Source organism: Arvicola amphibius, chromosome 6 (assembly GCF_903992535.2).
Source record: "Arvicola amphibius chromosome 6, mArvAmp1.2, whole genome shotgun sequence".
Lineage (NCBI taxonomy): Eukaryota > Metazoa > Chordata > Mammalia > Rodentia > Cricetidae > Arvicola > Arvicola amphibius.
This window is the reverse complement of record NC_052052.2, coordinates 4,136,682-4,164,678: the sequence shown is the minus strand read 5'-3', so window position 1 is coordinate 4,164,678 and position 27,997 is coordinate 4,136,682. Positions and strand designations below refer to the sequence as shown.

General features: G+C 56.1%; 3 protein-coding genes across 8 annotated transcripts in view; 2 read left to right on the top strand and 1 right to left on the bottom strand.

Annotated features, from left to right (window-relative positions):
* Plekhg5 (pleckstrin homology and RhoGEF domain containing G5) overlaps positions 1-1,908 on the top strand; it is a 33,057-nt gene extending 31,149 nt beyond the window's left edge. For 2 of the 5 annotated variants that reach the window (XM_038334028.1, XM_038334025.1), the window contains 2 exons: positions 478-1,242; positions 1,516-1,908. In XM_038334028.1, coding sequence (XP_038189956.1) covers positions 478-1,242; positions 1,516-1,525 — 775 coding nt within the window. In that variant the 3' untranslated portion in view covers positions 1,526-1,908. Of the gene's footprint in view, positions 1-477 lie in introns of all 5 variants that reach the window. The other 3 variants (XM_038334029.1, XM_038334026.1, XM_038334030.1) reach the window with 2 other exon arrangements.
* A 1,201-nt stretch (positions 1,909-3,109) lies between these two features.
* On the top strand, positions 3,110-7,083 carry Tnfrsf25 (TNF receptor superfamily member 25; the record flags this gene model as incomplete). Its single annotated transcript, XM_042055276.1, has 9 exons — positions 3,110-3,419; positions 3,618-3,752; positions 4,053-4,242; positions 4,413-4,442; positions 5,091-5,146; positions 5,324-5,422; positions 5,660-5,697; positions 6,147-6,330; positions 6,479-7,083. Coding segments are annotated over 9 exons (1,371 nt in total), but the record flags the coding sequence as incomplete, so codon positions are not given.
* Positions 7,084-7,310: 227 nt separating this feature from the next.
* Positions 7,311-27,997, bottom strand: part of Espn (espin) — a 34,290-nt gene continuing 13,603 nt past the window's right edge. Inside the window, exons 3-14 of one of the 2 annotated variants that reach the window (XM_038333614.1) lie at positions 25,243-25,429; positions 24,959-25,141; positions 24,683-24,814; positions 22,098-22,299; positions 21,020-21,294; positions 18,039-18,236; positions 17,750-17,948; positions 15,468-15,613; positions 15,111-15,392; positions 10,476-10,555; positions 10,377-10,388; positions 7,311-8,243 (exon numbers count right to left, since the gene is read on the bottom strand). In XM_038333614.1, coding sequence (XP_038189542.1) covers positions 8,099-8,243; positions 10,377-10,388; positions 10,476-10,555; positions 15,111-15,392; positions 15,468-15,613; positions 17,750-17,948; positions 18,039-18,236; positions 21,020-21,294; positions 22,098-22,299; positions 24,683-24,814; positions 24,959-25,141; positions 25,243-25,429 — 2,041 coding nt within the window. In that variant the 3' untranslated portion in view covers positions 7,311-8,098. Of the gene's footprint in view, positions 8,244-10,376; positions 10,389-10,475; positions 10,556-15,110; positions 15,614-15,835; positions 15,987-17,749; positions 17,949-18,038; positions 18,237-21,019; positions 21,295-22,097; positions 22,300-24,682; positions 24,815-24,958; positions 25,142-25,242; positions 25,430-27,997 lie in introns of those variants that run through there. The other variant, XM_038333613.1, reaches the window with a different exon arrangement.

Sequence of the window (27,997 nt, the reverse complement as noted above, 5' to 3'; positions counted from 1 at the left end):
GAAGAAAAGAAAGAGACAGGTTGACGTACAATCTACCCACCAAGCTAAGGTACATGAACTCTAATCCCAGCATCTGAGAGGTGGAGGCAGGAGGATTGCCAGAAGTTTGAAGCCAACCTGGTCTTTGTAGCGAGCTCTAGGGCTCTACAGCCAGACCAGGTCACACACACAATAAAGAGCATTTGGTAGGGCCCATCAGGATAAGTGACCCCAGCCAGCCCAGGACATAGGGATTGCCCTCTGAATAGCATCATGCTATGAACCCAGTGGGACTGTTGGGGGACAGCTCTGTCTCCTACCAGAGTCCAGGCATGGAGGACCCATTGTGTGTCGCTACCTGCAGCCCATGCACAGGTCAGGAATGGGTGCTGTCAGTGACGACAGGACCGGAAGCCCTGACCTCAGAGCCCCTGGTTTTCTAGGTTGCTTTAGGCTTTTTAGGGATCTGGCTGGCTGACTCTCCTTCTGCCCCTACAGTGCCTCAGATGGCTCCACGGAGACCCTGGCCATGGTCGTGGTAGAGCCTGGGGAGACACTGTCTTCTCCGGAGTTTGACCGTGGTCCCTTCAGCTCCCAGTCGGACGGGACTTCACTTAGCACCACGGCTTCATCCATCACTCCCACTAGCGAGCTGCTGCCCCTGGGCCCGGTGGATGGCCGCTCTTGTTCCATGGACTCTGCCTATGGCACTCTGTCCCCCACTTCTCTGCAAGACTTTGTGGCTCCACCCCCTGTGGTAGAGCCAGTGCCTGCGCCCCAGCCCCCGGAGTTACCACAGACCCCCTCACCCTGCCTCCGCCGCTGTACTCCTGTCCAGCTGATCCCTCGTCTGCCCCGCCTGCTCAAGTCCAAATCTGAGGCTAGTCTCTTACAGCTCCTCTCAGGAACTGCCACCTGTGTAGTGCCCCCAGCTCCCAGCCGCAGCCTGTCAGAACTGTGCCTGGTCACCACGGCCCCTGGGGTTAGGACTCGGAGCTCCCTTCAGGAAGGTGGACCTGGTTGGAATTGCCCAGGGGCATGTGGCCCTAGCCATGGCTCCGAGTTGTCAGAACCTGAGAACAGAACCAGCCACTTGACCAGGGAACCTACAGATTGTGCCAGGAGAGACATGCCTTCAGGGGTTGCTCCCAGGGTGCAGCCTGAGCCTCCCCCAGGAATCTCCACTCAGCATAGGAAGCTGACCCTGGCCCAGCTCTATCGGATCAGGACCACCCTGCTGCTTAACTCCACGCTCACTGCCTCGTGAGTGGCGTGGCTGGGGGGAGGACCGGATGACTCTGTGATGGCGTGGGTAGTACTGAGTCGTGGGAGTGGGTAGTGATGTAGCCATGACTGCGAGCATCAGCGTGGGGATGGAGTGTGAAAAGGAGCTTCAGACCTGCCCCAGCTACCGTAGGGTTGTCTGTAGCAGGCAGCAGGAAAGGGGTCAAAGGACCATGGTGGAGAGTAGGGTTAACTAAAGCCATCTCGTGAATGGCATCAACCAAGGATGGACTTTCTCTCCGCCCCTTACAGGGAGGTGTGAGCGGAAGGAGACCCCAAGGGTGCCACTGACTAAGGGACAGCAGAGAACACGCCACCTGGGGGATATGGCACCTGCTTCACCGCTGCTGCGTGTGCCCGTGTGCCAGGCAGGATGGCTGCCCATCACCCCATGGCCAATTTGCACTTTGCTGGACTGGATGGAATGGAGAAGGGCTCTGCCGAGTTCCACCCCTTGCCCAGGCAGCCCCTTTTCCTCTGCTCTTGACATGGCTGGCCCTAACCATCTGGGCGAGACTCCCAAGCAGCCCTCCCCCACCACCCTCATTTGGTTGAACTATGCTCACCTCTGAGGCTCGGGCTGGACTCTGTCAAGCTGCGTATTTATTGAGTTTGGCTCTTTTATAAAGACTTGTATATACTCCCCGGGAGAGAGTCCTGTGGTTCTGGAACCCCATCTGTTCACTGCTCACGTGCATTGAGCTGGCTGGGGTGTGTGGGTCTCACCAGCTGTAGTAGGGCCCCTGTGGAAGATACTGTGGGCCAGCCAGGCGGTGGTGGCGCACACCTTTAATCCCAGCACTCGGGAGGCAGAAGCAGGCGGATCTCTGAGTTCGAGGCCAGCCTGGTCTACAAGAGCTAGTTCTAGGACAGACTCTAGAAACTACAGGGAAACCCTGTCTCAAAAAACCAAAAAAGATACTGTGGGCCAGTACCCCAAGACCAACTTGTCTCCTGCCGCAACCAGGAGGTCACCATTAAATTGGTACCCCCAGGAAATGCTTCTTGTCCCTGCCCTTGCTGAACCCTTCTAGACTCTACATTCTAGAGGGTATTGCTTAACTCAGGGCTCCATCCATCCCAGATTCCACACCCAGCTGTTCTGGGAGATGTAGGTCTCTCACAGACCTAAGTTTTCCCAACCCCAACCCAAGTACTCCAGGCCCAGAGAAAAGACACTTGCCCTGGACCCACCTCTAAGAAACGGTTCTCAGGACTGGAGCTAGCCCGAGGGTGGGGTTGGGATGCAACCTTGTCCTATATAGGTTTAGTCAAAGCCTGTGTCAGCTTCCAGTACCTGAAGTGCACCCCGCCGGGAAGGGCCTGGAAGGTCTCCTTCTGGTAGAGAGTCACGCCCCCTTCGCTGCTGAAGAACCGCAGACCCCACCCTGGCCATCCCCTGAGGCGGGCTTTTCTGGATGGCGCGGGCGGGCAGGCCTGGGCTAGGAACTCGGGCTGGGCTAGTGGGGAAGCCCCGGGCTGCGGGACCAGAGTAGCACTCAAAGGTCCCAGGCGGTACAGACCGCCATGGAGCCACTGCCACGGGGATACATGAAGGAGGTGAGTGGGATCGAGGGAAGCCCGGAAACAGCCTTGTCCTGCAGCCCAGGAGCTAAGTGTCTATGAAGCTTGGTGGTGGGGTGCCCTCCACTCCGACCTCCCTGAGGGCTGGGTTGCCTCCACCCACCGACCTAGTTAGGTTCGGGCGCGCCCTTCCGCTGAGAGGAAGCACACGCTCCCGCTCCGGGGGAAAGAGGCGTCTGGGGGCCTCCATATCGCAGAAGGCATGGATGGTGGCAGGGTGGCCCGGTCTTGATGATTGTAGGGGAAGTGGGTGAGGGGCTAACAAGGGACCGTCGTGTGTTGTGCATGTGTAAGCTGGGTCTGTAGACCGAGAAGGAAACTGGCCCCGCTCCCCTTCCCATGGGTGCCCCATTCTACCCAGAAGCCTGAGAAAGCAGATGCTAAGGCTCTGGGATGGAGGAGGAGCCTGGGAGCCACCCAGGGGTCAGCAGTGCATGTTTCCCAGGCTCTCTTGCTGCTACTGCTGCTGCTGCCCACGGGCCAGGGCCAGGGCAGCCCTCCTGGCCGGTGTGACTGTGCTGGTGACTCAGAGAAGAGGTATGGCCGGTTTTGTTGCAGGGGCTGCCCAAAAGGTAGGTGGCTGGAAGGGTAAAGAGGGTGAAGCAGGGAAAAGGAGGGTGGGGGAGGGTGAAACAGGCTGGAGATGGGGTCCAGGGAGGCTGGGGTGGCAGCCACAGGTGGGAGGCAGGTAGAGAGCAGAGCGGAGAGATGGCGACCAGTGGGAAGCAGGTAGAATGGTTTGACTCTTGACACTTGCCTGGGTTCCGCAGGACACTACAAGAAGGCCCCCTGCACGGAGACCTGTGGCAACTCCACCTGCCTTCCCTGTCCTCAGGGCACCTTCTTAACCATGGGAAACCACTTTAAGACCGACTGTACCCGCTGCCAAGCCTGTGATGAAGGGGGTGAGGGACCTGCCCAGGACTCAGGGGACTCTTGCGGACAGGCCATTCAGAAAGCTGGCTTGGGCCCAGCCTGTGGGTGTGAGACCCCTGAGTTCAGTCCACTTGGTGGCCACCATGTATTCTGCTTCTAAATGTTCTTCTCCTTTCCCCTGTGGCCTTTCTGTTTCCACATGCCGTGGCCTCTGGTCCACTATGAGCTGCCTACTTCTCTACCTGTGGGGCTAGCTAACACCTCCTTCTTTTTGTGGAGGTCAGTAGCCTGAACGCACCCACGTTCCCATATTCCTACACCCCTGACAGCTTTCCAAGTGACCCTGGAGAACTGTTCAGCCGTGTCGGATACCCGCTGTGGCTGTCAGGCAAGCCGGCTTTTCTGCTCCACCGAGCCATGCAGGGAAAGTTCGCCCTTGTCTTGCCTCTCATGTTCAGATTGCACTGCTCCTCCAACCCTCGGTGAGTACCCCATCCTGGGCTGTCCTGGAATTCACTTTGTAGACCAGGCTGGCCTTGAACTCACAAAGATCCGTCTGCCTCTGCCTCCTGAGTGCTGGGATTAAAGGCGTGCGCCACCATCCCTCCAGCTCCCCTAAACCCTTTTCTTTCATCTCCCTCCCCTCCTGCCCTGGAACACACCATCTCTTGGTCCACAGGGCTCAATTAACATGGCAATGACTGCATGTGCTGCCCCAAGTAGGAGGCTGTCCTGGGCCAGAAGGAAGGGAGGCTGGGAGCAGGGTGGGGACTTTGGGGACAGAAGCTACTGGTTTAGAAATGGGTAAAGATGTAGGTGGGGGCAGCTTGGCTTGGCCATGGAAGTGGCATTTCAGACAACAGGCTGGTAAAAGGTTGTGCAGATACATAACAGGGCGTATTGTCACTTCTGTCAGTCACAGTGTCCCTTAGACCTTCCGTCCTCCCATTGGTTACAAGCTCCGCGGCTTGCACTGAGACTGGATTTGCTGCTCATTCTTGGCAAGCTAAGAGATCTCAAGTTTCCCCTCTGAGCATGAGGGTGCTGTGAAGCCTTCCCGGAGCTGTAATAAGGGGAAGGCACCTTACTGGATAGATCATTTGCTTATCTTCTACCTACCTCACAGACACTAATTCTAGGTGTGAGGACCACTCAGGAACTAATGATGCAAACCTCCCATTCTTGTGGATCTAGCTAGACGCTCAAGAGTGATGGTTGATATTAGTGGCCCAAGTGACATTTCAGTGATGCTCAGGGAATGGACGACGGAATGAGGCTCACAGAATGGATGCCCCCACCTCCTAAAAGATGGGGAAGGTACCAGGCAGTCCTGGGTAGCCTTCAGTCCTGCCCCACTCCCTTTGCAGGGGTTTTGGCAGAATATGTCCCGCTGCCTACACAACAGCCTGTGCCTGGAAGTGGAGTAGGTGGTAACTCTAGTGGGAAGGCTGTGGTGGAGGGGCCACTGTGAGGAGGGTGTGGCTGCAGGCTGGGGTGGAGGGGCCAGTGTGGGGAGGGGGTGGCTGCAGGCTGTGGTGGAGGGGCCACTGTGAGGAGGGGGTGGCTGCTGGCTGGCACTCACCAGTTACTGTTTTCTCAGTAGTTTGGGTCCAGGTGCTTCTAGGGACCTCATTCCTGCTTGGGGCCACCCTGATCTGTTCATATTGCCGACGCCAGCCTTGCAAGCCTGTGGTTCCTGGTAAGTCCATACATGTACTGCACACGTGCGTTACCAGAGACCTGGGGTAAAGTTAGGTAGGTACTCTAGAGCCCCTGGAACTCTGTGCAGAAGGGGAAACTGAGGGAAGGAGTATGAGGTGCAAAGGGACTCAAGATGCACTGGACTGGCACCTAAGTCCAGGGGCCTTGGCTGCTGCTGACATGGCATCTCTGTCTGTCTGTCTGTCTGTCTGTCTGTCTGTCTGTCTGTCTTCAGCAGACACAACTGAAATGGAGACCCTGACCTCACCACAGGTAATTATCTCGGGACTGGGAGGCTTCTGGAACTAGGAGAGTTATAGTCCTTAGTGCTCTGCATGGTTGCTAGCACAGATTAGACCTAACAGACAAGTGCTGTCATTTGTCAAAGAGCTGAGTTATCAGTAATAAGACCAGCTACAGCACCCGCTCTTGAGTGACTGTCCCCTCGAGTCAGACAGGTGCCCCAGGCCTAACACTGAGAGGGATGAACAACTCCAAAGGATTGGGGGACGGACTTCAGACAAACACAGTAGCCCTCTGCTGGGCCACAGGAGTGTGTGTGTATGTGTGTGTGTGTGTGTGTGTGTGCACTTGCACGTTTACCCAGGCCTAGGGGAGGCAATTCTGCCTCCTGAGCCAGGGAATGGCCACCCCTGGGCAGAAACTAGTAAAGGGGCCTGTTTAGACAAACATGACTGACTTGGTGCCTCTCCCCACTCCAGACTACCCATCCCTCCTCCTCAGACAGTGCCCACACCCTCCTGGCACCCCAAGGCAGGACTGGAAAAGTCTACACCACTGTCCAGTTGGTAGGCAACAGCTGGACCCCTGGTTTATCCCAGACTCAGGATATGGCCTGCAACCAGGTTCCACAGCCCTGGAATCAGTCGCCAAACAGAACTCTTGGTAAGTGATTGAAATGGCTAAGGCCTGATTCCATCGTCCCAAGTCCAAGGTGGACTTCCTGTCCTCACTGGGTGGTATCTGGCCTGCCCAAAGAAGTCCATTAGGCCTCCTGGTGAAAAGCAACTTCACTTCCCTGACCCCACCTCAGGCCTTCCTCTGGCACCTCCGCTCTCGCCAGCGCCCCCCGCAGGCTCGCCAGCCGCTATGCTCCAGCCTGGCCCGCAGCTCTATGATGTGATGGATGCTGTCCCAGCACGACGGTGGAAGGAGTTCGTGCGCACACTGGGGCTACGGGAGGCAGAAATTGAGGCTGTGGAGGTGGAGATCTGCCGCTTCCGAGACCAACAGTATGAGATGCTCAAGCGCTGGCGCCAGCAGCAACCTGCAGGCCTGGGTGCCATCTATGCGGCCCTGGAGCGCATGGGGTTGGAAGGCTGTGCCGAGGACCTGCGCAGCCGCCTGCAGCACGGCCCGTGATGTGAGGCCTACCAGTCACGTCGTCATTCCAGTGACCCTCGCAGGAGCCTTAAGTATCGTTACTTATGCGTGTAGACATTTTATGTCATTTACTACCCCCCTAGCACGGTCCTGCGTAGCAGCACCGGCTGGCCTCGCCCCTGCTTACCTGCCCTATGGAGCTCCAGCTAAGGGAAGCGAAGCATCGTGGAGAAATATCAAGAGGGGCCAAATGATCAGTTGCACAACTGTTTATCAACCTGAGTTTGGAGTTGGTATTAAATATCTTAAATAGTTTCTTGGTGTTTCAGTGGTGCTGGGGCTGCTGAGTGGTACTCTAGTTCACTTTTTCCCCCCTGGGTGTTGAGTTGGCTAGGGGTCCTGATGTCTCGGGAACTGGGGCGCGCAGTGGAAACCAGTGGCCTTCGTGGCTCCTACATCAACCCCTCCTGTATCCGCCACGACCCAGTGGCCCCAGGAGAAAGTCACTAAGCCGGCGAGTGAGAGTGAATGAGGAGCCACAGTTGGCGGATAGAGGTTTAATGGGGAAGGAAGGGGGTGGGGTATGGGGTCAGGAATAGTTGCGGCTCCAGGTGCAGGGTCCCTGACCCTCCACTTACACCACTGGGGCAGTGAAAAGGTCAGGGGAGCGCGAAGGTCCTGGCTGGGGACTGGGAGGGCTTAACTGGAGTAGGGGGTTAAGATGGGGCCCCTTGGGAGCGGTGGCTCCGCCCCGACAGGCAAGTTTCATCGGTTCTGGTAAACAAATGACTGAGAGGAAACCCTCACCGGGGATGAGAAATGCAGCCTGGCCTTGGCTAGCGCAGATCTGGGTTGTGGAGGGAGGAAAACCCCTTCCCCGAGCTCGGGGTCTGCCTCCACCCAGGACGGGCTGGCAGTGTGGGTTCCGGGATGTGGGGGAGGGGGCTGCAGCCGGGTGTGCGCCCTGCAGAAAAAGTCACCACCCACGGGACTGGGGAGAGCTGAGCACAAGGTAGACGAACATGCAAATATATGTAAGTGAGCATGCAAATAAGCAGCATCTTTTTTCTTTTCTTTCTTTTTTTCTTTTTGCGTCAACAGCTTGAGCACTTTTTCCAGGCGACAGCAGCAGTGCGCAAGCACTCCAGCAGCAGGGCTGGGGATGTGGGGCCAGGGAGGGGGAACAGGGAGGGTTCCGGCACCGAAGGGAAGGGCGGCAAGGCTCCCAGCCCTTTCAGCACCAACCTGACAGGATGGGGCGGGGGCTGGGGGGCCGCTCCCCATCTCTCAGAACTGGTGAGGCTACACGCAAGAGGACAAGAGACTCTTATTACTTAGGGATCTCCCCCTTCTTCAAGATGACCTGTCGCTGCCAGGGTGCGAGCTTGGCCTCGTCGTAGCCCAGTGTTCGCAGCTTCTCAGACTGTTCTTTTGCCCGCTGCATTTCCTCCTGCTTTTGCCGCTCCTCCTCTTTTCTGTTTATGGGTGGCAAAACTCAGTGATGCCTGGGGCCAGATACAGGGGCCGGCCAGACACAAGGATGGCAGAGAGGGAGCAAACGAGGGCAGGGCCTTTTCCCGCTTACGACCCTGGGGTTTTTATGGGGTCATATTGGTCATGAAGAGATGGGTAGGTGGAGGCTAAGGTTGGGTTATTTTGTGGAGGCCTGTTACCCGGAGGGGGTGCTGGGTCACACAGGGCTCACGCAGGTGGCCCTGTGTGAGGATTGAATGTTTCAGAGTTCAGGGGATCAATGACAAGAGAGGCCTGTCATTGGAGACAGGACTTGAGTAGTTAGGGAACTGTCAATCTAAATGACCAGGGAATAGGGTAGAGATGCTGGGGATCTCATTACAGGGGAACAGGCCAGCTAGCTAGCTAGGGACAGATTCTCAGAACACAAGCCTATGGACTGGGGTATAGCTCCCCAGGTTAGACCTTGCCTAGAACACACAGCTTTGAGCCCTAACTCTAAAGAAGCATAAGGGTAGATTTGCTTTTTTGACAGGGTCACTGCTAATTCTATTTAGTTATGGAGCAATTGAAAGATTCAAATTGGCATACACATGGTATTTTCAAAACTAAGCTTTTTTGGGGGGGGACCCCAAACTTGCTATGTTGACAAGGTTACTCTGAACTTCTGATTCTCCTGCATGCTGGAATTACAGGCCTGTGCTATCACTCAAGGGTTGGTTTTGTGTGTGTGTGTGTGTGTGTGTGTGTGTGTGTGTTATTTTGTTTTCAATTTTATTTAATTGAGTGTGAATGAGTATTTTGCCAGCATTTATGTCTGTGTACCACATGTGTGCCTGGTGCCCAAGGAGGCTAAAAGAGGCCATTGGATCCTCTAGAACTGGAGTTACAGATGGTTTTGAGCTGCCTTGTAGGTGCTGGGAGTTGAACCTGGGTCCTCTGGAAGAGCAGCAAATGTTTTAACTTCTGAGCCATCTCTCTAGTCCCATGCCTCCAGATATATGCAGACTGAGCCTGGGGCTTCCAGGGCTCTGGACAAGCACTCTGCCACCTGAGCTATGAGCCTAGGAGCTGCTGAAATAAGACTTCATACATTAAATTAAAGCATTAAAATTAAGTTTACCTATATCTTTTAAAAACTTTCTCGGCCTGGAGAGATGGCTCAGTGGTTAAGAGCACCGCCTGCTCTTCCAAGGGTCCTGAGTTCAATTCCCAGCAACCACATGGTGGCTCACAACCATCTGCAATGAGATCTGGCGCCCTCTTCTGGCGGGCGGGCATACATGGAGGCAGAATGTTGTATACATAATAAATAAATAAATCTTAAAAAAAAAAACTTTCTCAATGTGGCTACCACAAAATTTAAAATTACATGTGTGGTGCACATTATACTTCTAGCTGGCAGTACCAGGATAGATTCCTGGGTACAGAAATTAAGTTGAGGGGAATGTGAATGATCAAGTTTATTGATCCTGGGGTTAAAATAACTGTCTTTGGGGATGGAGAGATGGCTTATCAATTAAGATCATGGACTACTCTTGCAGAGGACCCAAACTGGATTCCCAGCACCCATACTGGGTGGCTCACAACCACTTGTAACTGGAACTCCAAGGGATCTGACACCTCTGGCCTCCACAGACATCTGCATTCGTGTGTGCCTACCCACACAGAGACACACAGGCATACACATAATTAAAGCAGAAAAGCCAGCACTGTAGGATAGAAAACCCAGCTTTTGTTTGCCTTTCGTTTTGAGACAAGGTCACCTCATAGGTCAATTTGGCCTTGAACTGGCTGTGAAGCCAAGGATAACCTTGAACTCCTAGTCCTGCCTATACCTACCAAGTGGGATTCTAGGTATATGCCAACACACACAGTGCTAACACAGTTGGTGAAAAGCTTAGGTTAGTGATAGGAGATGTGGGGGGGGAAGGGTCAAGGTAATGTGATCTGAGCATGAGAGCTAGACTTTGAGGGGCAGGTGCTAAATAATTAAGGGTGTTATGTCATTAGTGGGCGCAGAAAGGTTATGATACAAGGACTGAAGTAATGGGTTGGGTGAAGGAATATAAGGGACAAGCCTCAGTGAGTGGTTGTAGAAAAAAGTGACAGGTTTGGGCCAGGATCGAACTTACCGCTTCTGCTCCCTGGAATGAGAAAGAGACAGGATTAGATGGCATCCCAACCCCAAAGGTGGTCAAGACAGTGTCCAGCATCCTCCTCCAGACACTCACCGCTCCTCCTCCAGCTTCTTCCGGAGGATGTCTCGCCTCCAGGCAGGCAGGCTAGCCAGCCGGGCCTCCTCCTCTTCCTCCTAAAACACAACCACACAGCTTCAGGGACCAGCTTGACCTGAGATTTGCAGGCCAGGGGCATGCATTTTCAACCCAGGGGACATGGAGAATTCAGGGGCAGCAGAATATATATGTGTTTATAAGAAAGACCTTTTTGGTGGCCTGCTTTGGCACAATCAGATAATGGTGCTTAGTGATAGCCTGCTCAAAAGGGTCCTTCTGCTCCCCAATGACCCAACCAGTTTCCTAGAGGTGGAGCCAGATAGATCAGGGAAGGTAAAAGGGAAGAAGCAGAAAAGTAGCTGGGTCCTGATTTCCCCCAAAGCAGGTGGCTAGATGGTTCCAAGTCTGTCTTTCCGAATTTTTAGGAAGATAGAGACTTGAACCGCACACCCACCGGGTCAGCTCAGGAAGACCTGGGCTGTTCCGGATCCCCTATGGAGGACCTTCTGGCCCATGCTTGCTCTTTTCTTAATGGGACAGAAACTATTCCACTATGTGGGACTATAATGACATGGGGAGAGGGGTGCCGGCACAGCCTATGACAGAGCGCTTTATTCCTTGATGTTACAGAATAAATAGCAAGGGTCTGTACACATCACACACCACACAGAACACTGCACGGGTGGCCAAGGAGGTAAGTAGCTGCGAACTTCGGTGAAAAACCAGAGACAGAACCGCACTGCCCTCAGGGGACCCAGGGTTCCTTAACTTGTGCTTCCTGGCTTCATAGCAACGCCTGACTTGCCCTGTGACCCTGTGACTAACCCATCTCATAAATGCCTTCACTTCCTCCCTCCTAGGGACCTCAAAGGTCCCAGAGAAGCAGGCTTTTAACAGTCTGGTTCTTTTCTCTCTGGTTCTGGCCTCTAGATGCCAATCAGGCATCCAGGCACAAAACTAAGCTCTGCATTTGCTCTCTCTCAGATGTCAAAGAGTTCTGCCTCCTTCTCCTTCCAAAAGGAGAAGCTCCGGTCAATATAACGGCAGATGTCCTCATTGCTGAATTCGCCCATCTCAGACACCAGCTCCAGGGGCTCTTCAGATGGGGGTTCCCAACTAGGCAGGTCTGAGGTTGGGGGAGGTGCAGCGGGAGGCGGCTGAGGTGCTGGGGCTGGGGCCTCTGGCTGCCCCTGTGGCAGGTCCTGTGTTTGAGCAGGAGTGGATTCTTCAGAGGGCTCCTCCTCTCTCTCCTCTCTCTTCTCCTTGTCTTCCTCCTTTCTCTTCTCTTCCTCCAGTTTTTCCTCCTCTCCCCCCTTCTCTTTTTCTTCCTCCTCTTTCTCTTGGTCTTGTTCCTTCTCTCCCCCTTCTCCCTTCTCCTCTTGGGCCTCTTCTGGAGCCGGCTCAGACTCGGGGCTGTCTCCAAAGAACTGGCACTTGAGATCCTCAAAGCCATCGTCCCAACCACGCTTTCCAGCCTCCACCTCCTCCAACACTGCTCGGTGGAACTGGCGGATAAGCTCCCACGGATGGCTGCCCAGACGGTCGAACATCTCATAGCACAACAGGTGGCGGAATTTCCGTTCCTCGCGGCTCAGGCCCATCTCCAGCAGCTGAAAGTAGCCTAACATGAAGAGATCCAGGGTGAGACTGTCGTAGCTCCGCGTAGCGCCGTCGTCAAGTGGTGGCAGGAAGTGCTCGGGCCAGTACACACCATGTGTCAGCTTCGAGCCGGGTACCTGGCGTGCTGGTACCTGCCTTAGCAGGCTTCTCCAGTGCCCCAGCAGTTTGCCCACCACCTGTCGCTGCTTAAGCAGCCGCAGCAGTCGCTCTTCAGGGTCACGGTCCAAGCCGTCACCAGCTGGTTGCTGCTGGGCAGTGTCGTCTGCCTCTGGGAGGGGACCGGCGCCAGAGGCCACCACCCGGGGCAGCAGTCTGCGCAGGCGCGCCTGAGCATGACGCCCAGGTCCTTGGAAGGTCCACTTGCGCCAATGCTCCAGGAAGAGGTAGACAATGCGCTCCTTACGCATGTCGATGTAGTCCTGGACGCCAGGCAGCTCGGTGGAGAGTGGGGGCCTGTTAGCCAGCTGCTCGGGCTTCGGAAAAGTTTCCTCCCGGTGCCACGGCTCGGGCGGGTCCAGGGTGTCCAGGGTCTCCTCTGCAGCCCACAGGCCATTGGCAACGGCGACTCCCGGCTCACTGGAACCGATCGCCACGTAGTCCTCCTCGAGGATGGGTTCCCGGTCCGGGGTATTGGCGGGCTGAGGGAGCTTGCGGCGCAGGCTCGGGGTGGGCGCCGCGCCCTGAGTGCGCAGTTCATACGCGGCGCGGAGGTGCTGTACCGAGACGCCACATTCGAGGATCTCCCGTGCCACAGCCTCCCGGCACCAGCTGAGCGAATGAGAGCGGCCCAAACAGTGAGGTCCAGGTCTCGAGGGTGCGTCTGGCAGCGGTGCCAGCGGTTGGCCAGTGTCTGCAGTCAGCAGTTCTGCCAGGTGTGCTGGCCGGCCGCCCAGCGCAGCCAGCAGCGTGGCCATACTCTTGAGCAGCGTAGAGATCTTGCTGCACCAGGCGGGCAGGTTGGGTGCGTGGCCGTGCATGCGCCGTGGGTCTACCGTGAAGCGCGGCGCCGACAGAGCGGCCGAGATCGGTAGCAGCTGCTCCAACTCCAGCTCTAGCTGCTCTAGGCGCGCCTCGAGCTTGTTTGCCTTGTGCAGCACCTGCAGGTTCTCAATTTGCTGCTCGATGCGGAGGATGTCGGCCTCAGTCATAAGCTCGCCAAAGGGCCCTAGGATGGCGTTGTGCTCGCGGGAGTACCTCCAGCCTTCCGGGGGATAGCAGCAGGAGCTAGCGGCGGTCAGCTAAGGCAGGGAAGACAAGAGAGGGGAGGGGGCGCGTCTCCCTCTGGCCCGCTCCCGCAGCAGAGCAGGCGACCTTTTGCAAGTCCTGGGTGGTGTAATGGCTCCGCTGGGCTGCGTTTGCAGGGACCGGTCGCCTGGCTGGCGGGGAGATTGCATTGCAGTCAGGCTTCGGCTCCCAGCTCAGAGCATTGTTCGCTTTGGTTGCTGGTAGAGGGCATTAGCTGAGGCTGCGGTGCTGCCTGAGGCAGGAAAGGCAGGCTGGCAGACTGGGTCTCCATGCCTGGCTTGGTCGCTCATTACACCACCCGAAGAACATGCGAAAGGCACTGAAGCCGAGAAGCACAGCGGCCCTCCCCTGCCCGATCCACAGCTCTTTCCAAGCAAGATCCCAACGTTCCTCTTTTTTTTTTTTTTTTTTTCGAGACAGGGTTTCTCTGCAGCTTTAGAGCCTGTCCTGTAGACCAGGCTCCAACGTTCCTCTCTTGTCACCAGATCACAGACCCTTTCTCAGGCTTCCTGTGGTCCAAGTCCATCCTTGTCCCAGCGGTGAAGTCAGTGTTTCATATGCCCCTCCTACTCCACTCCATTCCTTTTCTCCATACTCCACTTTTTAAGACAGGGTTTCTCTGTAGCTTTGGAGCCTGTCCTGGAACTAGCTCTTGTAGACCAGGCTGGCCTCGAACTCACAGAGATCCGCCTGCCTCTGCCTTCCGAGTGCTGGGATTAAAAGCATGTGCCACCACTGCCGGGCTCCGTATTCCACTCTTAAGTTACAGTCTCCTACCCCATAAAATGTACGGGACCCAGCTCCACTTCTAGGGTCAGATCCATCTAGATCCAGTACTGCCCACCTCCTACACAAGTTTGCTGAGCACCCAGGCTTCCTATGATGGGGGGGTGGTGGGGCTAGTCTTTTCCAGGCCTAAAACTGAAACTTTGTATCCTGACTCCCACCACTCCCACCAAACACCCAAGACACATCCTCTTCCAGACCTGCCCACTCTGCTTGCCTTCCTCCGCATGCGACTCTTCCTAATCAACTCCTGTGTGCCTCCAGCTCCCATCTCATCTTGGGCTAATACATCACCCCTCAGCCCACAGCTGGCCACCAGCTGGGTGGCACCTCAGTCTCCTGTGCGCCTGATCACTCAGTGTATTATAAAGCTTAGTTGTTTGTTACTCCAAACTGTCACTCTCACATCATCTCTTAGGGACACTTATCTGCTTGTTGACACACACACATAACTTCCACAGCCACCTTAATAGCAGGCTTTGGTATCTTCACTGTGAGCCCTCAGAAGATACAATAGTGTGTGCAGTACATGGGTGGCGCTCAGGGAACACTAGTTGGGTGAGTAAATGGTGACCGACCGGCAGCTAGTGATGACCAAATCATCTTACAGATAAGGGATTGACGCTGAGCAAGACTCAGCAGCAGCGGCTGGACTGTGGCAGTGCCAGGACAGAGTTCAGGTCACATTCAGTGTGGTCCACCCAGGAGCTTGTTAGAAATGCAGAATCTCAACCCTTGTCCCCAAAGCAGAATAAGCTCTTTAATAAAGTCCCAAGTGACTTGAAGGCACACTAGAGTTTGGTAAACATTGACGGCTCACTTCAAGGGACAGCTAACCATGGGGAGACAGAGACCGGCTATGTGTAGAATATCCTATATTTCTGCTTCTCTCCAAGGGCTTTGCTGGAGGCTGAAGGGTCAGAACAGGCTGTAGGCTCAGTGCAGACCCCAGGGCTTTCTAGGAAGCCAAACCCCACCCACCTTCCTCCTCTGCTCCTCCTCCTCCTGCATCTTCTGCTGCAGCTTCCGGACCATCACCTGGCGCTTCCACTCCGGGATGGGCCGGCCCTGCTCATCCAGCGTAGGGATGAGGGCCTCTACATCCAGCTGTACTCCTGGTGCTGGGGTGGCAGGTGGTGCCGGCACTATGCTGCCATTGAGCAACGGCTGAGGCCCAGAGGCCGGTGGGGTGGGGCTCCGTGCTCGAGATGGCGCAGGTGACACCGAGGGCTGTGGCGATGGCTGAGGTGATGGTGACTCAGGCTGCCGGGAGAAGCAGTAGGACTGAGCACCCAGCAGGCACTGGGAGCCCGGGCGGGGCACCCGTCTAGTGCCTACCTGGGAGGCTGGTTGCCCACTGCCTGAGAACACAGTGGTCAGCCCCTTGCTCTGTGGCGTTGGCTTCAGGCTCTTGCCTGCTTTTATCTCAGCCAGCAGCTCTGAGTTATCACCCGTTGGGGACATCATGTTGAAAGATTTGGTACCTGCCCAGAGAGAAGAGGTGATTGGTTGGGGGTAGGTAGTATTCCCATTTCCATCCTGCCCCCACCCCACCCCAAACCCCCTTTCCAAGCCAGATGGGTAGGGCCCACCTTTGGGCCCAGAGGCAGCTCTCCAGCTCCTGGGATACCTCAGATAGCTTTCAGGATACCCAAAGGTGGGCCATCAGCTCCCAGTCCACGGTGACCCCACCAAGTCTTACTCACTGGGCACACGGCCCCCACCTGGAGGCCCCTGGGAATTCATGGTGGCTCCTGGGCCAGCCCTGGGGACTCGAGCGGATCTCTGCCCACCATCGACTGCCCAGCTCCAGCGCACTACCCTGCTAGCCACCCAACCTTTGTCCCAGGTTTCCTGGCTCAGCCCCTACTAGGGCGGAGTTTCCCTATGGCCCTCTCCCTTCATCAGCAAAGCCCAGTGACCCTTGGACTGAGCAGACTGGAGCCTCCGTGGCTATAAGACTCAGGACCCTGGAGTGCCACCCAGGTGGACCTTCCCTGGCCCCACACCCACAGACAGACAGCAGACACAATGACGGCAAGCGGAGCATACATTTATGGCAAAGCACTGCTTGACCCTAGGGAACCGTGGAAGGAGGAGCTTGCTGAGGACATGGGAGAGGGCATGCAGGAAGAAGGGCCAGGCCAAAGGCATGCAAATACCTGGACTGAGTTTGCATTTCCAGCAGGGCTGGCAGAGGTGAATGAGGACTTGGGGAGAGTGGTCTTTGGTGCCCCAGTTGGGGGCAGAACAAAGTGATACCAAGGGCCCTTGGATGCTGGGGCCGATACTCTGGAGCACATCCCAAGGAGAAGGAAGGCATGCCACTGCCGGCTCATTTACTTAAGCAAAACTGCAAGCCAGGCACCGGATGCCGGGATGCCGTAGGTGTTCAGGGTAACAGGTCCTCTCACCTACTGGCCCCTAGCAAGCCCTTTCTTCAGTCCCGGGCCCTTTCTGCCTTATTTCTGGGCAAGCCACCTCCCCCACCCCACGCCTTAGCCTCAGCCTAAGCCGTGAGCCCGCGCAACTACTCACTCTTCCTGTGTCTCAGGACTCTCACTTCTAGGAACCGAGGGGAGAGAATTGACAGCGAGGTTAGAGGAAGGGGGGCTGGGGTGAAACCAGGACAGCAGGAAGGCCAGGGAGGGCAGGAGGGGGAGAAGAGGGGAGGAGCTCTCCTGCCCTTGTGACCCTGGCTCAGGCCACTGGGGGGGGGGCCCACAAAGGTGGTCCATTCAGTCCTCTAAGGGAGACCATCTTGGCATTGGGGCTGGTTGGGACAGCCAGAGACTAGCATTTCCCTTTTGTCCCTAGTACAGACTGCAGAGGAAGGATCGTTGGCTGAAGAGCTGGGGGATGGATTGAGAGGCCCAGGTATGCACACACTCTGACAGGCTCCAGAGGAGCTGCTCTCCTAGTCCAGTCAGAGAAATGAAGCTTGGGCTGGAACCACCGAGTACGGTTTCTGCGCCCAGCCCTGCCTCATTAGGATGAGAGAACCAGAACCTTCCAGGATCCCTGGCAGAAGGAATGGTCCCGCAATCCTGGTCCCTAGCTGAACTTCTAAACAACAGCGTCCAGCCAGTGGTCGAGAGTACGCCTAGCACGCTTGAGGGGGCCCTGAGGTGTCCGCATGAACACCAACACCACGCACATACAAACCCCAAGGAAAGGGTTGTGATGGATTGCTGGGTCATTGTTTTTGTTCCCCTCGCCAGACACAGCTGATCAGTGAGTCCTGTAGTTGAGAAAAGCTCAAGGCTGTGCTTAGCTTGAGGGACCAAGAGTCAAAGGTTGGCGAGTGCGGGGACTGAAGATGTAGGTACAGGAAGAAAAGAGCTCAAGAAACACCCGCCACCAGAGCCCGGAGGCTCTTCCTAGCCAAAAAGGAGAAGGCCTAGAGAAGGCAGGGGCCTTGCCAAAAGCCACACTCAGCCCAGTCCTGCCGTGGGACCGAAGCAACTCAAAAGTTTCTTTCCTTTGTCCTCAAAGGGTAGGGCCTGGAAAGAAGAACCGGGAAGGACCAGGCAAGTCGCAGCTGGGGAGGGGGCGGTCTCTAGGTTTCCCTCCCCTTTACAGCTGGCGCCGCCCCCACCCCTCATCCCGCCCCTACTCACTGCCTGCAGACGACGAGGAACGACGCTGCCCGCAGCCTGCGACCGCGCCCTCGAGGGGCAGAGGTGGGGCAGGTGGCGGCGAACTCAGGGCCTCGGGCAGTGGCGGCGGCGGTGGTGGCGGCGGTGGCGGCAGCTCCTTAGACGTCTTGGGGTCCGCTGAGCAGCCGTTGTGCACGTGGTTCCCGGGGAGCAGCGCCGCCTGCGGGGGTGCAGAGGGGCCAGAGAGTGAGGAGCGTGCAACAGGGTCCGGACCCGAACTGCCCATGGATGCGGGATGGAGAGCACGCACCTCCTCACTGTGGGCCATGCCCGGGCGTGAGGTCAGCGGATCCCCCGGGCAGCGGCCCAGCTGGCGGTAGTAGTCCCCCGTGCTGGGCTGTTTGCTGAACGAGCGCTGCTTGCGGCCGGAGTCCTGCCTGCGCAGTCCGATGTTGTGCCTGAGCAGCCCCGAGTCCTGCCTTCGCAATCCTGAGTCGCTCGAGCTCAGCTGCGGGAAGACAGTGGTGAAGGATGCACTTAGCCCGGATGCCCCTCGCACCTCCCTTCCCACCCTTTGCCTAGGGGGCTCGCGGCCAGCGGCCCGTCGAGTGGCGCAGCTGGCCGCGTCCCTGCCCCTCCCCCCACCCCCAGTTCTCTGAGCAGGATGGGGCAAGGGGCGTGGGGACCTTGGTAAAAGGGCGAAGGCTCGGCCAGCTCACAGGGAGGGGTCTGGGTTAGGGCCAAGGGCACAAGGGCCCCCACTAAGGCCAGAAGGGGGCGGACCCAAGGGCGGGGAGGCCCAGCCTGGACGCCAGGGGGAGCCTGAGCTAGGACAGCTCCCACTAGCCCGCCCCGAGGGCTCGGCTGCACCCTACTAACTGCTCCACAAACCGCATGTGAGAGCTCAAGGCTCCTCGAACCCTCTCCGGCGGGGGTCTCGGACTGGAGGGGGCCCTGTCTAGAGCTGGTGCCCTGGAACGCTTCTCCTTACTCAGGGGGCCCACAGCCGAGGGCTGCTCCTACCTGCGACTGTTCCGGTGGCCCCCGCTGTGCACCTGGCGGCGGGGGCGGCACGGACCCGACACCTGCGTTACCTGATCCTTCCTCTCAGATTACAGCCCGGCCGCACGCGGCCCGCCTATGAGCTCAGTCGGCCTGACATCACCCAGGGTCCGCCAATCCCAGGCTCAACCCCCCAGCAGGCGGGGATGTCACGGAGCCCCGCTGCTCCACACCGGGCCAGGGGCGGCTCCGCCCTCTGCACCTCTCCCCCCCCACTAGAGGTACTGAGTACCCTACCTTCATCCTCCCCGCCCTCAGTCATTTGCTAGGACCGTAAGAGGGGCTGACTTCGGGCAGCGAAACCGCTCTTTTTTGCCCCCAACCCACACCCCCAACCCAGGTCGCGCCCTGGACCTTCCCCTCCCGCATCTGGAACCCATCGCTATCCATGTAAACGACACCACACCCGCGCCCAGGCCTCAAGTTTCAAGGGTGGCCAGGTGGGCTCGGGTGACAAGACCACTTCTCACTCGGTTGCTCCCCACTAAGGCCAGCACTGGGCGAGAGAGAAAAGGTGGCGTGGCCAAAGACCAAATGACCAGGTGGGGCCTGTCCCCTGACCTAGTCCCCAGTTTGTATGTCTCTGCAGTGGACTCAGACCCTCCGCACCCCACTGAACAAAGTGCACGTGACAGGAAACACGACACGCCAGATTTGCTTTCTGGGTCAGCCAGCCCCTTCGGCAGGCACCCACTACAGCCGCCGAGGCGCACACCCCTCAACTCAGTTTAGGCACCCGCGCCTGAGGGGACAAGGGACGCAACCGGCACACAAAGGGCCCTTTGTGGAGCCTATTAGCGCCTTCAGTTCAGCACGAACACACCGCAGAGGGGCTCGGGCATGGCATAATGCTGGCACTCAGGCCCAGGAGTGGGGAGGGGGCATGGTTTGGGGCAAGGTTCTATGCTGCGCCAGGCTGCGAAAGTGGGCTGGCCTCAACTCTCTTCAACCTCTGTCCAGCCTTCTTTCATCTCCGGATGATAAAAAGAACCTTCTGGGAAGAGCTTGGTGCACCGGAAGGCAGGTGAAGACCGCGGTGCAGTCCCTGTAAAGGTTGTGTCCTTCCCACAGCCACCTCCGCCCCCATGGCCTTGTGACCTGGCTCACCTGTGCAAACTGATCACTCAGCTCCACCCTGGGGTGGCATGCCTTGGGCTGGGGAGAGAATTGCAAGGTCTGGGCTCTGGCAAGGCTTTGTGGGTTTGCCACCCTACACCTGGCCACCTGTGGTTTTAGATTGTCCCCTCACCTCTCCCCCTGGTCTGGCTTTCATCTGCCCCTTCTCTGCTCCCCAGCTTAGCCGGAAGTCCAAATGCCTTGGATGTTCTAGCCCCTCACGGTCACGCCCCTTCTGAAGGGTTCCCTCTCCTTCTCACACACATGCTCATCCTCCACTCACGCAGAGGTTATGGAGTGGGAGGAGAGTTAGCATTGGAGGGAGCCTTTTTTAACCCTGATGGAAGAGGAGCCAGCTTCAGCCAGTAGGTAGCTGAACTTTCTAGTGTTTGCTCAACTTTTGGCCCTCACCTTCAAGTTAAACTCCCAGACTAACCCACCTGGAAGACACCTCAAGTGTTCTTTTTTTATTTTTCATTTTTTTTTGTTTTTGTTTTCTGAGACAGGAGTTCTCTTGTAGCCCTATTCTGGCTCTCCTAAAATTCAGAGACCTGCCTGCCTCTACCTCTCCTATGCTGGAATTAAAGACGGAGTCCACCACCACCTGGCTCGAGTGTCATTCTCTCTGTGAGCCCCATGCTACGGGTATCCATATCTAACTCCGCGACAGCCCTGCTGCTCTGTGCAAGATGTGGCATAGCTCCTCACTAAGCCCGACTAGGCCTAAATTCCCTCAGCCTCGACCCCTCGAAAGGAATATGGCCGCCTTGCTTTGTGGCTCCCATCGGTCCACCACGTTCAGTTCTGTGGTCTCACAGACCTGGCTAAGATTTTTTTTTTTTGGGGGGGGGGGTTTCTCTGTAGCTTTGGAGCCTGTCCTGGAAGTAGCTCTTGTAGACTAGGCTGGCCTCGACCTCACAAAGATCCACCTACCTCTGCCTCCTGAGTGCTGGGATTAAAGGCGTGTGCCACCACCGCCCGGCTAAGATTTTCAATACTTGAACTTTCCCTGAGACCAGAAATTCTCATTTGTGACCACAAACCAACCGGGCCAGTTCTCTATTGGCCCAGCCTAGTCCTACTGCTAGCCAACAGGGCCAACTCTCTACCTACCTCCTTCTTCCGTGATTCCACTTCCACATGGCGAAGCTTGTTCTTGGTCTGCATGTAGATATTATCTGCAGGTAGCCCCACAGGGGGATTGGGAGCTGGATAGCCTGGTGGAGGTGGGGGCAGCTGGGTGCCTGGGGGTGGTGGCGGCGGAGGGAAGCTTGGTGGCGGTGGTGGTGGTGGTGTAGGCTTCCCTATTTTGCCCTGAGGCATGCTCAGCTCTGGGTTCAGCATATCCATGTAGCTCTGTAAATCTGCAGCTCTTGCACTGGAAAGCCCTGGGCGGGGGAGAGGGGGGGCAGAAGGGCAAGCAGGGTGTATAAGTTTGCAAAATGTATCCCAGATTCAAGGTATCCCAACACTACAAATGGCTTAACCAGTGGCAAGGCTAATGGGGGTCATTTGCTGCGGCCTCCTCAGTAGGTAGGAAGGTGGTGCTCTCGGGTTTTTAGGGGTCACTCTAGGGAGTTTTGGGTTCCAGGATCCTGTGGAGTGGGACCACCTGGCCGGAGTCAGGCAAGGCAGGAGTCTGGATGGCTACACTCAAGCCAGCTCTGCAGATCGCCACCTAGTGGTAGGAAGCGGACACTGCAGGTAGTTGGACTGTATAGGGTGTGGTCAGTGTGTACACAGATGCCTGTCTCTGAGGGCTTTTGTTATGTGTGTATTTAACCCTATCCCTCTGTATATTTGTGTTTCTGTATTGGTCTGGGGGACCTTTGTGCGGATGTCCATATCTGTAGTAGTCCGTATCTGTATCCCGTTTGTGTAATATAGGTGTGTGTTTATATGTATAGTATCAGCGTAAGTTTGTATGTGCTTATCTGTTTGTATGTGTTTGTGCGTGCTTATCTGTTTCCTGGGCACACCTGTCCATATGTGCAGCTTTGAGTTTGTAACCTAGACCAGAGAACAGCAAACCAGGTGTGGGGCACGTGCGGGCTTTGTGGCAGGGAGTCTATATCGGAATGGACACGCTCGGTTGTCCCTCTCCCCATGTCAAGACAGTGAGTGACATGGAGAGAACAGCCATGTGCTTTGTCTCCTCTCCTCCGAGTACTCTTCTTACCGGCCCGCTCACCTCGGGTAGAGCACTGACCCTTGATGCTGGAGTGGCTGGAGGAGCCCGAGTCATAGTTGGAGAGGGTGCTGGTGGGCGAGCCGAGGTCCAGGTTCAGCGGCTGCACCGACATGGTGGTGTTGGGCGAGGACATGCCGGAGTCAGGCTGCTTCGCCTCCAGGTCAGTGGACGGATCCCGGGACAGGACTCGGTGTTCCACGCTCTGAGGAGAAAGGAGGGCAGCTGTGGGGATAAACTCCACACTCTCTGCAACAGGGGTCCCACCACAAGTCCTCAGTGAATGACCTGCCAAGCCACTTCCTTCCTTTTCTAACATGAGAGGGTCCACAGTTTCTTCGAATAAGCGTCAAGAGCAGACCCTCCCAGCAGCACTTCCGGCCTCAAAGAAATTCCCACCTGGCTCTCCCCCTGCTCAGGTAGGCGGAGACCTGGAAAGAAGGCCGGGGAGGCACAGTGCAGCGGTACACCAGACTTTCCGCTCTTGTCAGTGGGCAGAAGGCCCTGGCTTTTATGCGTCTGTGGGCAGAGGGCCCCAAGGGCTGCTCCTGAAGGAAGAAGCATATAGGGGGACAACCCCCACTTCCTGCCTGCAACCCCATCTTTATTTGCTTGGCATGCCAGCTCCCTTCTGGTGGGGGTGGGGAGGTTGGGCCCTAGATGGCATGCCTCAGCTGGGGCTGCCAACCCTCCCATTCTCCCTCCCACAGGCTGGGCTTCTGAGTGCAGGTCCGTTCCTCTTTGCTGGGAGCAGTTAGGGTGAGGGGCTAACTTACGTTGCCCATGCTGTCCCTGCTACCGGCAAGCTTGCTCCTCTGTTGCCTCCTGCCCTCCTGGCCCCTCCCTGCCTGAGAAGTGTCACAGGCCCCCTGGGAGAGGGAAGCAGGCTGGCACCAGGTAACGGCCCAGCGGCCACCCTCATTGGCCCTGTAATTAGTGTTTGCCTTTTCTGGGCCAGCTACCTCAGTGGCTTGGATCTGTCATTGCTGCTGCCTGGCCTGCCTGGGTGAGGGGAACAAATCCTACTGCCTATCTCATTCACTTCAAGGGGTCCAGGCCCTGTTCCTACCCTATGAGGGAAAGGAGAGACCTACAACCTAGAGGCACTCTTCTCTTAACTAACACTAGTGGGCAGCATGGGGACCCTGCCCTGAGCTCTGTAGACCACAGAAGACAAGAGCTAGGACCCAGGCACGCAGGCTTGGCAGCCTAGAAGCAGAGCCTTTACTCCCTGCCCCCACTCCCTAGCTATGGATTATGAGCATATTATATGCCAATACTTTCTGCACCGAGTTTCTTCATCTGTAAAGTGGGGATAATGGTATTTGCTCCACAGGGGGCAAAGGTGTTGGAAGTCGGTGACAGGCATGGTGCCCAGTATATGCCTTAAGTGTAAATTACCAACAAACGTGACAGAGATGAGCCAGGGTCACACTGTACAGCGCAGGACAGAGAGCCTGCTGGAGTCCGACGTCAATGCTGGTGCTTACGGGCAGCTGCAGCCCCAGCCTGGCAGGCTCTCAGGCGTTCGCGGGTGCTGCACACTCGCAGCCCCATAGCGGACCCTCTGCCTGATGAAACTCACTCCCGGTCCAGACAGAGACTCACAGTGCCCACCCCTGCTTGTGTGCCCCAGTGATGGGAGGACTTTCTGGAGGTTCATTCCCCCCCCCCAACCTTCAGCCATGATTGACACCTAGGCCATACTGAGCTGCTCAGATCCCAACCAGGGTTACCCCACATGCTTCAGATAGAGCAGGGCCACCTGCCTTCTTTCTCCCGGGCTTCGTCTGGAAGCCTTCCTCATGTCTGGGCTAGGACGTGGAGATAGCATCCCTCTGTGGGGGCGGGGGCTGTGAGACCTACCGTCTTCCTCCTCTACTGCCCCAAAGTAGGCATTGTACCAGCAGGGGCAGGGCCCTGGACTTAGAGATGCCCACACCTGAGCCTAGATTCCCACTGGGTCATCTCATGGCTTTGTAAGCATACAATAAAATAATTTACAAGAGTCACATCGTTTTTCGGTTATGAATTAACTACGAGGTGAGCAATTGTGTACTAGTCAAGAGGGGCGGTTCCTGCCAGCTGTTATGGTGCATGGCTGTAATCCTAGCTACTGAAGAGGCCACAGCAGAAGGGTCACAAAAAAGGCAGGTGGGAAGAGACCTGAGGTGTGGCTTAATGGTACGCCATCTGCCTAGCATTCCAAACCCTCAGCGCCGAAGGAGAGAGGAGATAGCTCATAGCCAACGCCAGGCCATTGGGCTCCATCACGGTGTGTGACCTTTGGCCTTCCGGAGGCTCAGTTTACCCATCTGTGAAATGGGACCAACTACCACAGCCTACAGGAGAGGGTCTGTAAGAGTTAAGTCCGCTAATACATGTGGGTGGGTGAAAAATGAAGTTGGCTGGGCCCAGTGGTCAGTGTCTCCTGGCCTCTGCCTATCCGCATGCCCGATGACAATGGTTTTGAATTTCAGCTGGTGCCAAGCAGTGGGCAAGGAGACTTCCCCCTTGTACCACCCCAGGCAAGAAGCTTCATACCCCTGACCCTCAGCTTCCTTCTGGCTAAAAGGGGAAAGTCATACCAGGGTTTGCACGGTACGTAGGTAGCGGGAGCAGTGAGTGTGGCCATTGAAATCAGACAGGTCGGCAGCTGTGTACCCATCATGGTCCCGGACTTCCAGTCCCGCGCCGTTCACCACGAGGATCTGGCAGCACTGCAGGGGGCGAGGAGGAAAGGGCTGGGTCCCTCCACGCCCCGCACTCCAGAAAGGCTGCAAGGAGAGTCTGCGACCGCGAGAGGGCGCCCGCGCCCCAGCGCCCGGCCCCTCCCCGCCCCGCCCATCTCGGGCCGCCCTGACCTCGAGTTCCCCGTTCTCAGCAGCGTCGTGCAGTGGGGTCCCGCCCCACAGGTCCTGCGAGATCTCTGCCCCGTGCAGCAGGAGCCAGCTAAGCACTTTGGTGTGGCCGCGACTAGCGGCAAAGTGCATGGCCGTGGCGCCGTCGTGGTCCTGCTCGGACAAGCTCACGTCTGCGAAGCTCACCTGGTAGGGAGGGAGTGGGCGGGGCAGAGGGCAGGGCTTGAACTAAGCCCCTTGAGACCCTTTCTCACCCCCAGCGCTGTCCTGCTCTGGTCCCAGCTCACCAGCCACACCAGGACGGGGTTGTGGCCCATCTGCGCCGCGGCGTGCAGAGGGGTCATGCCGTCTTGGGCGCTCACGTGCGGGTCTGCGCTGCACTCCTGTACCAGGTACTTCGTCACCTCCAGATGGCCCTCCTGGCACGCCAGGTACAGGGGCGTGGCACCGTTGCTGGTTTGGGCATTCACTCCGCTGCGAATAGACAACACCCCGCCTTAGGTTCTGGATGCCCTCTGCGCTCTCCTCAATGCCTCCTCTAGCCTGGCACTCGAGAGCGGCCTGGAGAGGCTGTGTGTTCCTGAGTTCTCTGGCTCAGTCTTACACTGCTGTCCTTCAGAGTCTCTCTCCACGTTCCACCTCCTTCCGCCTACACAACTTTTCTATATAGTGCCTAAACCTACCGCTTTTTTTTATTTAACCAGGCCCGAAGAGGGCACCAGATCTCATTACAGATGGTTGTGAGCCACCATGTGGGTGCTGGGAATTGAACTCAGGACCTCTGGAAGAGCAGGCAATGCTCTTAACTGCTGAGCCATCTCCCCAGCCCCCCTACTTTTTTTTTGGAGACAGGGTATCTCTACATAGGCCTGGCTGTCCTTCACTATGTAGCCCAGGCTGGTCTCTAACTCACAGAGATATGCTTGCCTCTTACTCTAGAGTGTTGGGATTGAAGACGTGCACCTCCATGCCCAGCTAAGATTATTTTAATAATATTTATTTATTTATTATGCATACAATATTCTGTCTGTGTGTATGTCTGCAGGCCAGAAGAGGGTACCAGACCCCACTGCAGATGGTTGTGAGCCACCATGTGGTTGCCGGGAATTGAGCTCAGGACCTTTGGAAGAGCAGGCAATGCTCTTAACCTCTGAGCCATCTCTCCAGCCCTTATTTTAAATGATATTTACTTATTTATTCTTTTAAAACTGATTTTCTTCTTTCCCCTTTATTGAAAATGGCTCCTTTCTCATACATTATATTTACGTATTTGTATGTGTGTGTGCATGCAGGCCACGGATGGCCACAAGGCCGTCAGAGGACAGCTCTCAGGAGTCAGCTGGTTTTCCTTCCACCATGTTGTTCCTGGGGATGGAACTCAGGTCATCAGGCTTGGCCACAAACACTTTCACCTTCTGAGCCATTTCGCGAGCCTTCGACCCCCTTGGAGCCGGTGTCTCTAAGGACAACAGTCACTTGAACTTGCCTACCATTCTGCTGCGGTTGCTGTCACTGCGTGCCGCCACACTTGCTGTCTGAACTCTGCCTGTCTCAGGCGCCTTCCCATTCAGAAGGCCCACTCTTTCCTCTTTTAAGACTCAGGACCCGGGCTGGAGAGATGGCTCGGGGGTTAAGAGCACAGGACACTGGCTTCCAGAAGTCCTGAGTTCAATTCCCAGCAACCACATGGTGGCTCACAACCGTCTATAGTGAGATCTGGTGCCCTCCTCTGGGGTGCAGTCATATATGTAGACAGAACACTGTATACATAATAAATAAATAAATCTTTTAAAAAAGGACTCAGGACACATCTCTCTTTCCTGAAGCCTGCCTGTCCTTTCTCCTTGCACCTTCTGGAGGCCCCTTCTACCTTGGGCCACTTCCTTTGGTGGCCTGGCATGTATGGTTAGCTATAGCTGCTATTGGCCTGGGCCTCCCCCAGGAAGCTGATTTCCTAGACTAGGCAGGGCTGAGGTTTCCAGGTAAAATGCAGCATGCCCAGTTAACCCTAAACTTCAGACGGGCATCAAATGATGTTCTAGCGTGTGCCACGTACTGCATCCTTGGTTTCACTGGGAACGGTGCTTTAATCATGTGAATTACCTGTGTGTGGGTTCGTGTATATGAATACAGGTGACTGCGGAAGCCAGAGGTGTAAGAGTCCCATAAGGCTGGAACTGCAGGTGGTTTTGGAGCCCAAACGTGGGTCCTCTGCAAGAGCAGCAAGCACTCTTAGCCACTGAGCCATCTCTCCAACTCCCTGAGTTTCGGTGTTAACCTGGAAGTCTTATGTTTACTGGACACTTAGCTAGGAGTATAGTACTAGCAGATATGTCTTTCTTTTATTTTTAAGATTTATTTATTATGTATACAGTATTCTTCAGGCCAGAAGAGGGCACCAGATCTCATTACAGATGGTTGTGAGTCATCATGTGGTTGCTAGGAATTGAACTCAGGTATTCTAGAAGAGCAGCCAGTGCTCTTAACCGCTGAGACATCTATTCAGCCCTGTATTTCTTTTTATTTAATTAATTAACTAACTAATTTTAAGGCTTTGTATTTTTTGAAGCAGTGTTTTTCTATGTAGCTCTGACTGCCCTGGAACTCACTCTGTAGACCAGGTTGGCCTGTCACTCAAAGAGATCTGCCAGCCTCTGCTTCCTGAGTCCTGGGATTAAAGGAGTGCACTGGCATGCCTAGATATTCCTCCTCCTCTCCTCCTCCTCCCCTCCTCCTCTTCCCCTTCTCCTCCTCCCCTCCTCCTCCTCTGCCCCCTACTCCCCCTCCCCCTCCTCCCCTTCTCCTCCTCTCCCTTCTCTCCTCCTCCTCTCCTCCTCCTCCTTCTTCTTTGTTGTTGTTTGTTTTTGTTTTTTAGGTTTTTGAGACAGGGTTTCTCTGTGTAGCTTTGGTGTCTGTCCTAGAACTAGCTCTGTAGACCAGGCTGGCCTCAAATTCACAGAGATCCACCTGGCTCTACCTCCCAAGGGCTGGGATTAAAGGCCACCACCACCCAGCAGCCTAGATCTTTATATTTTAAATATT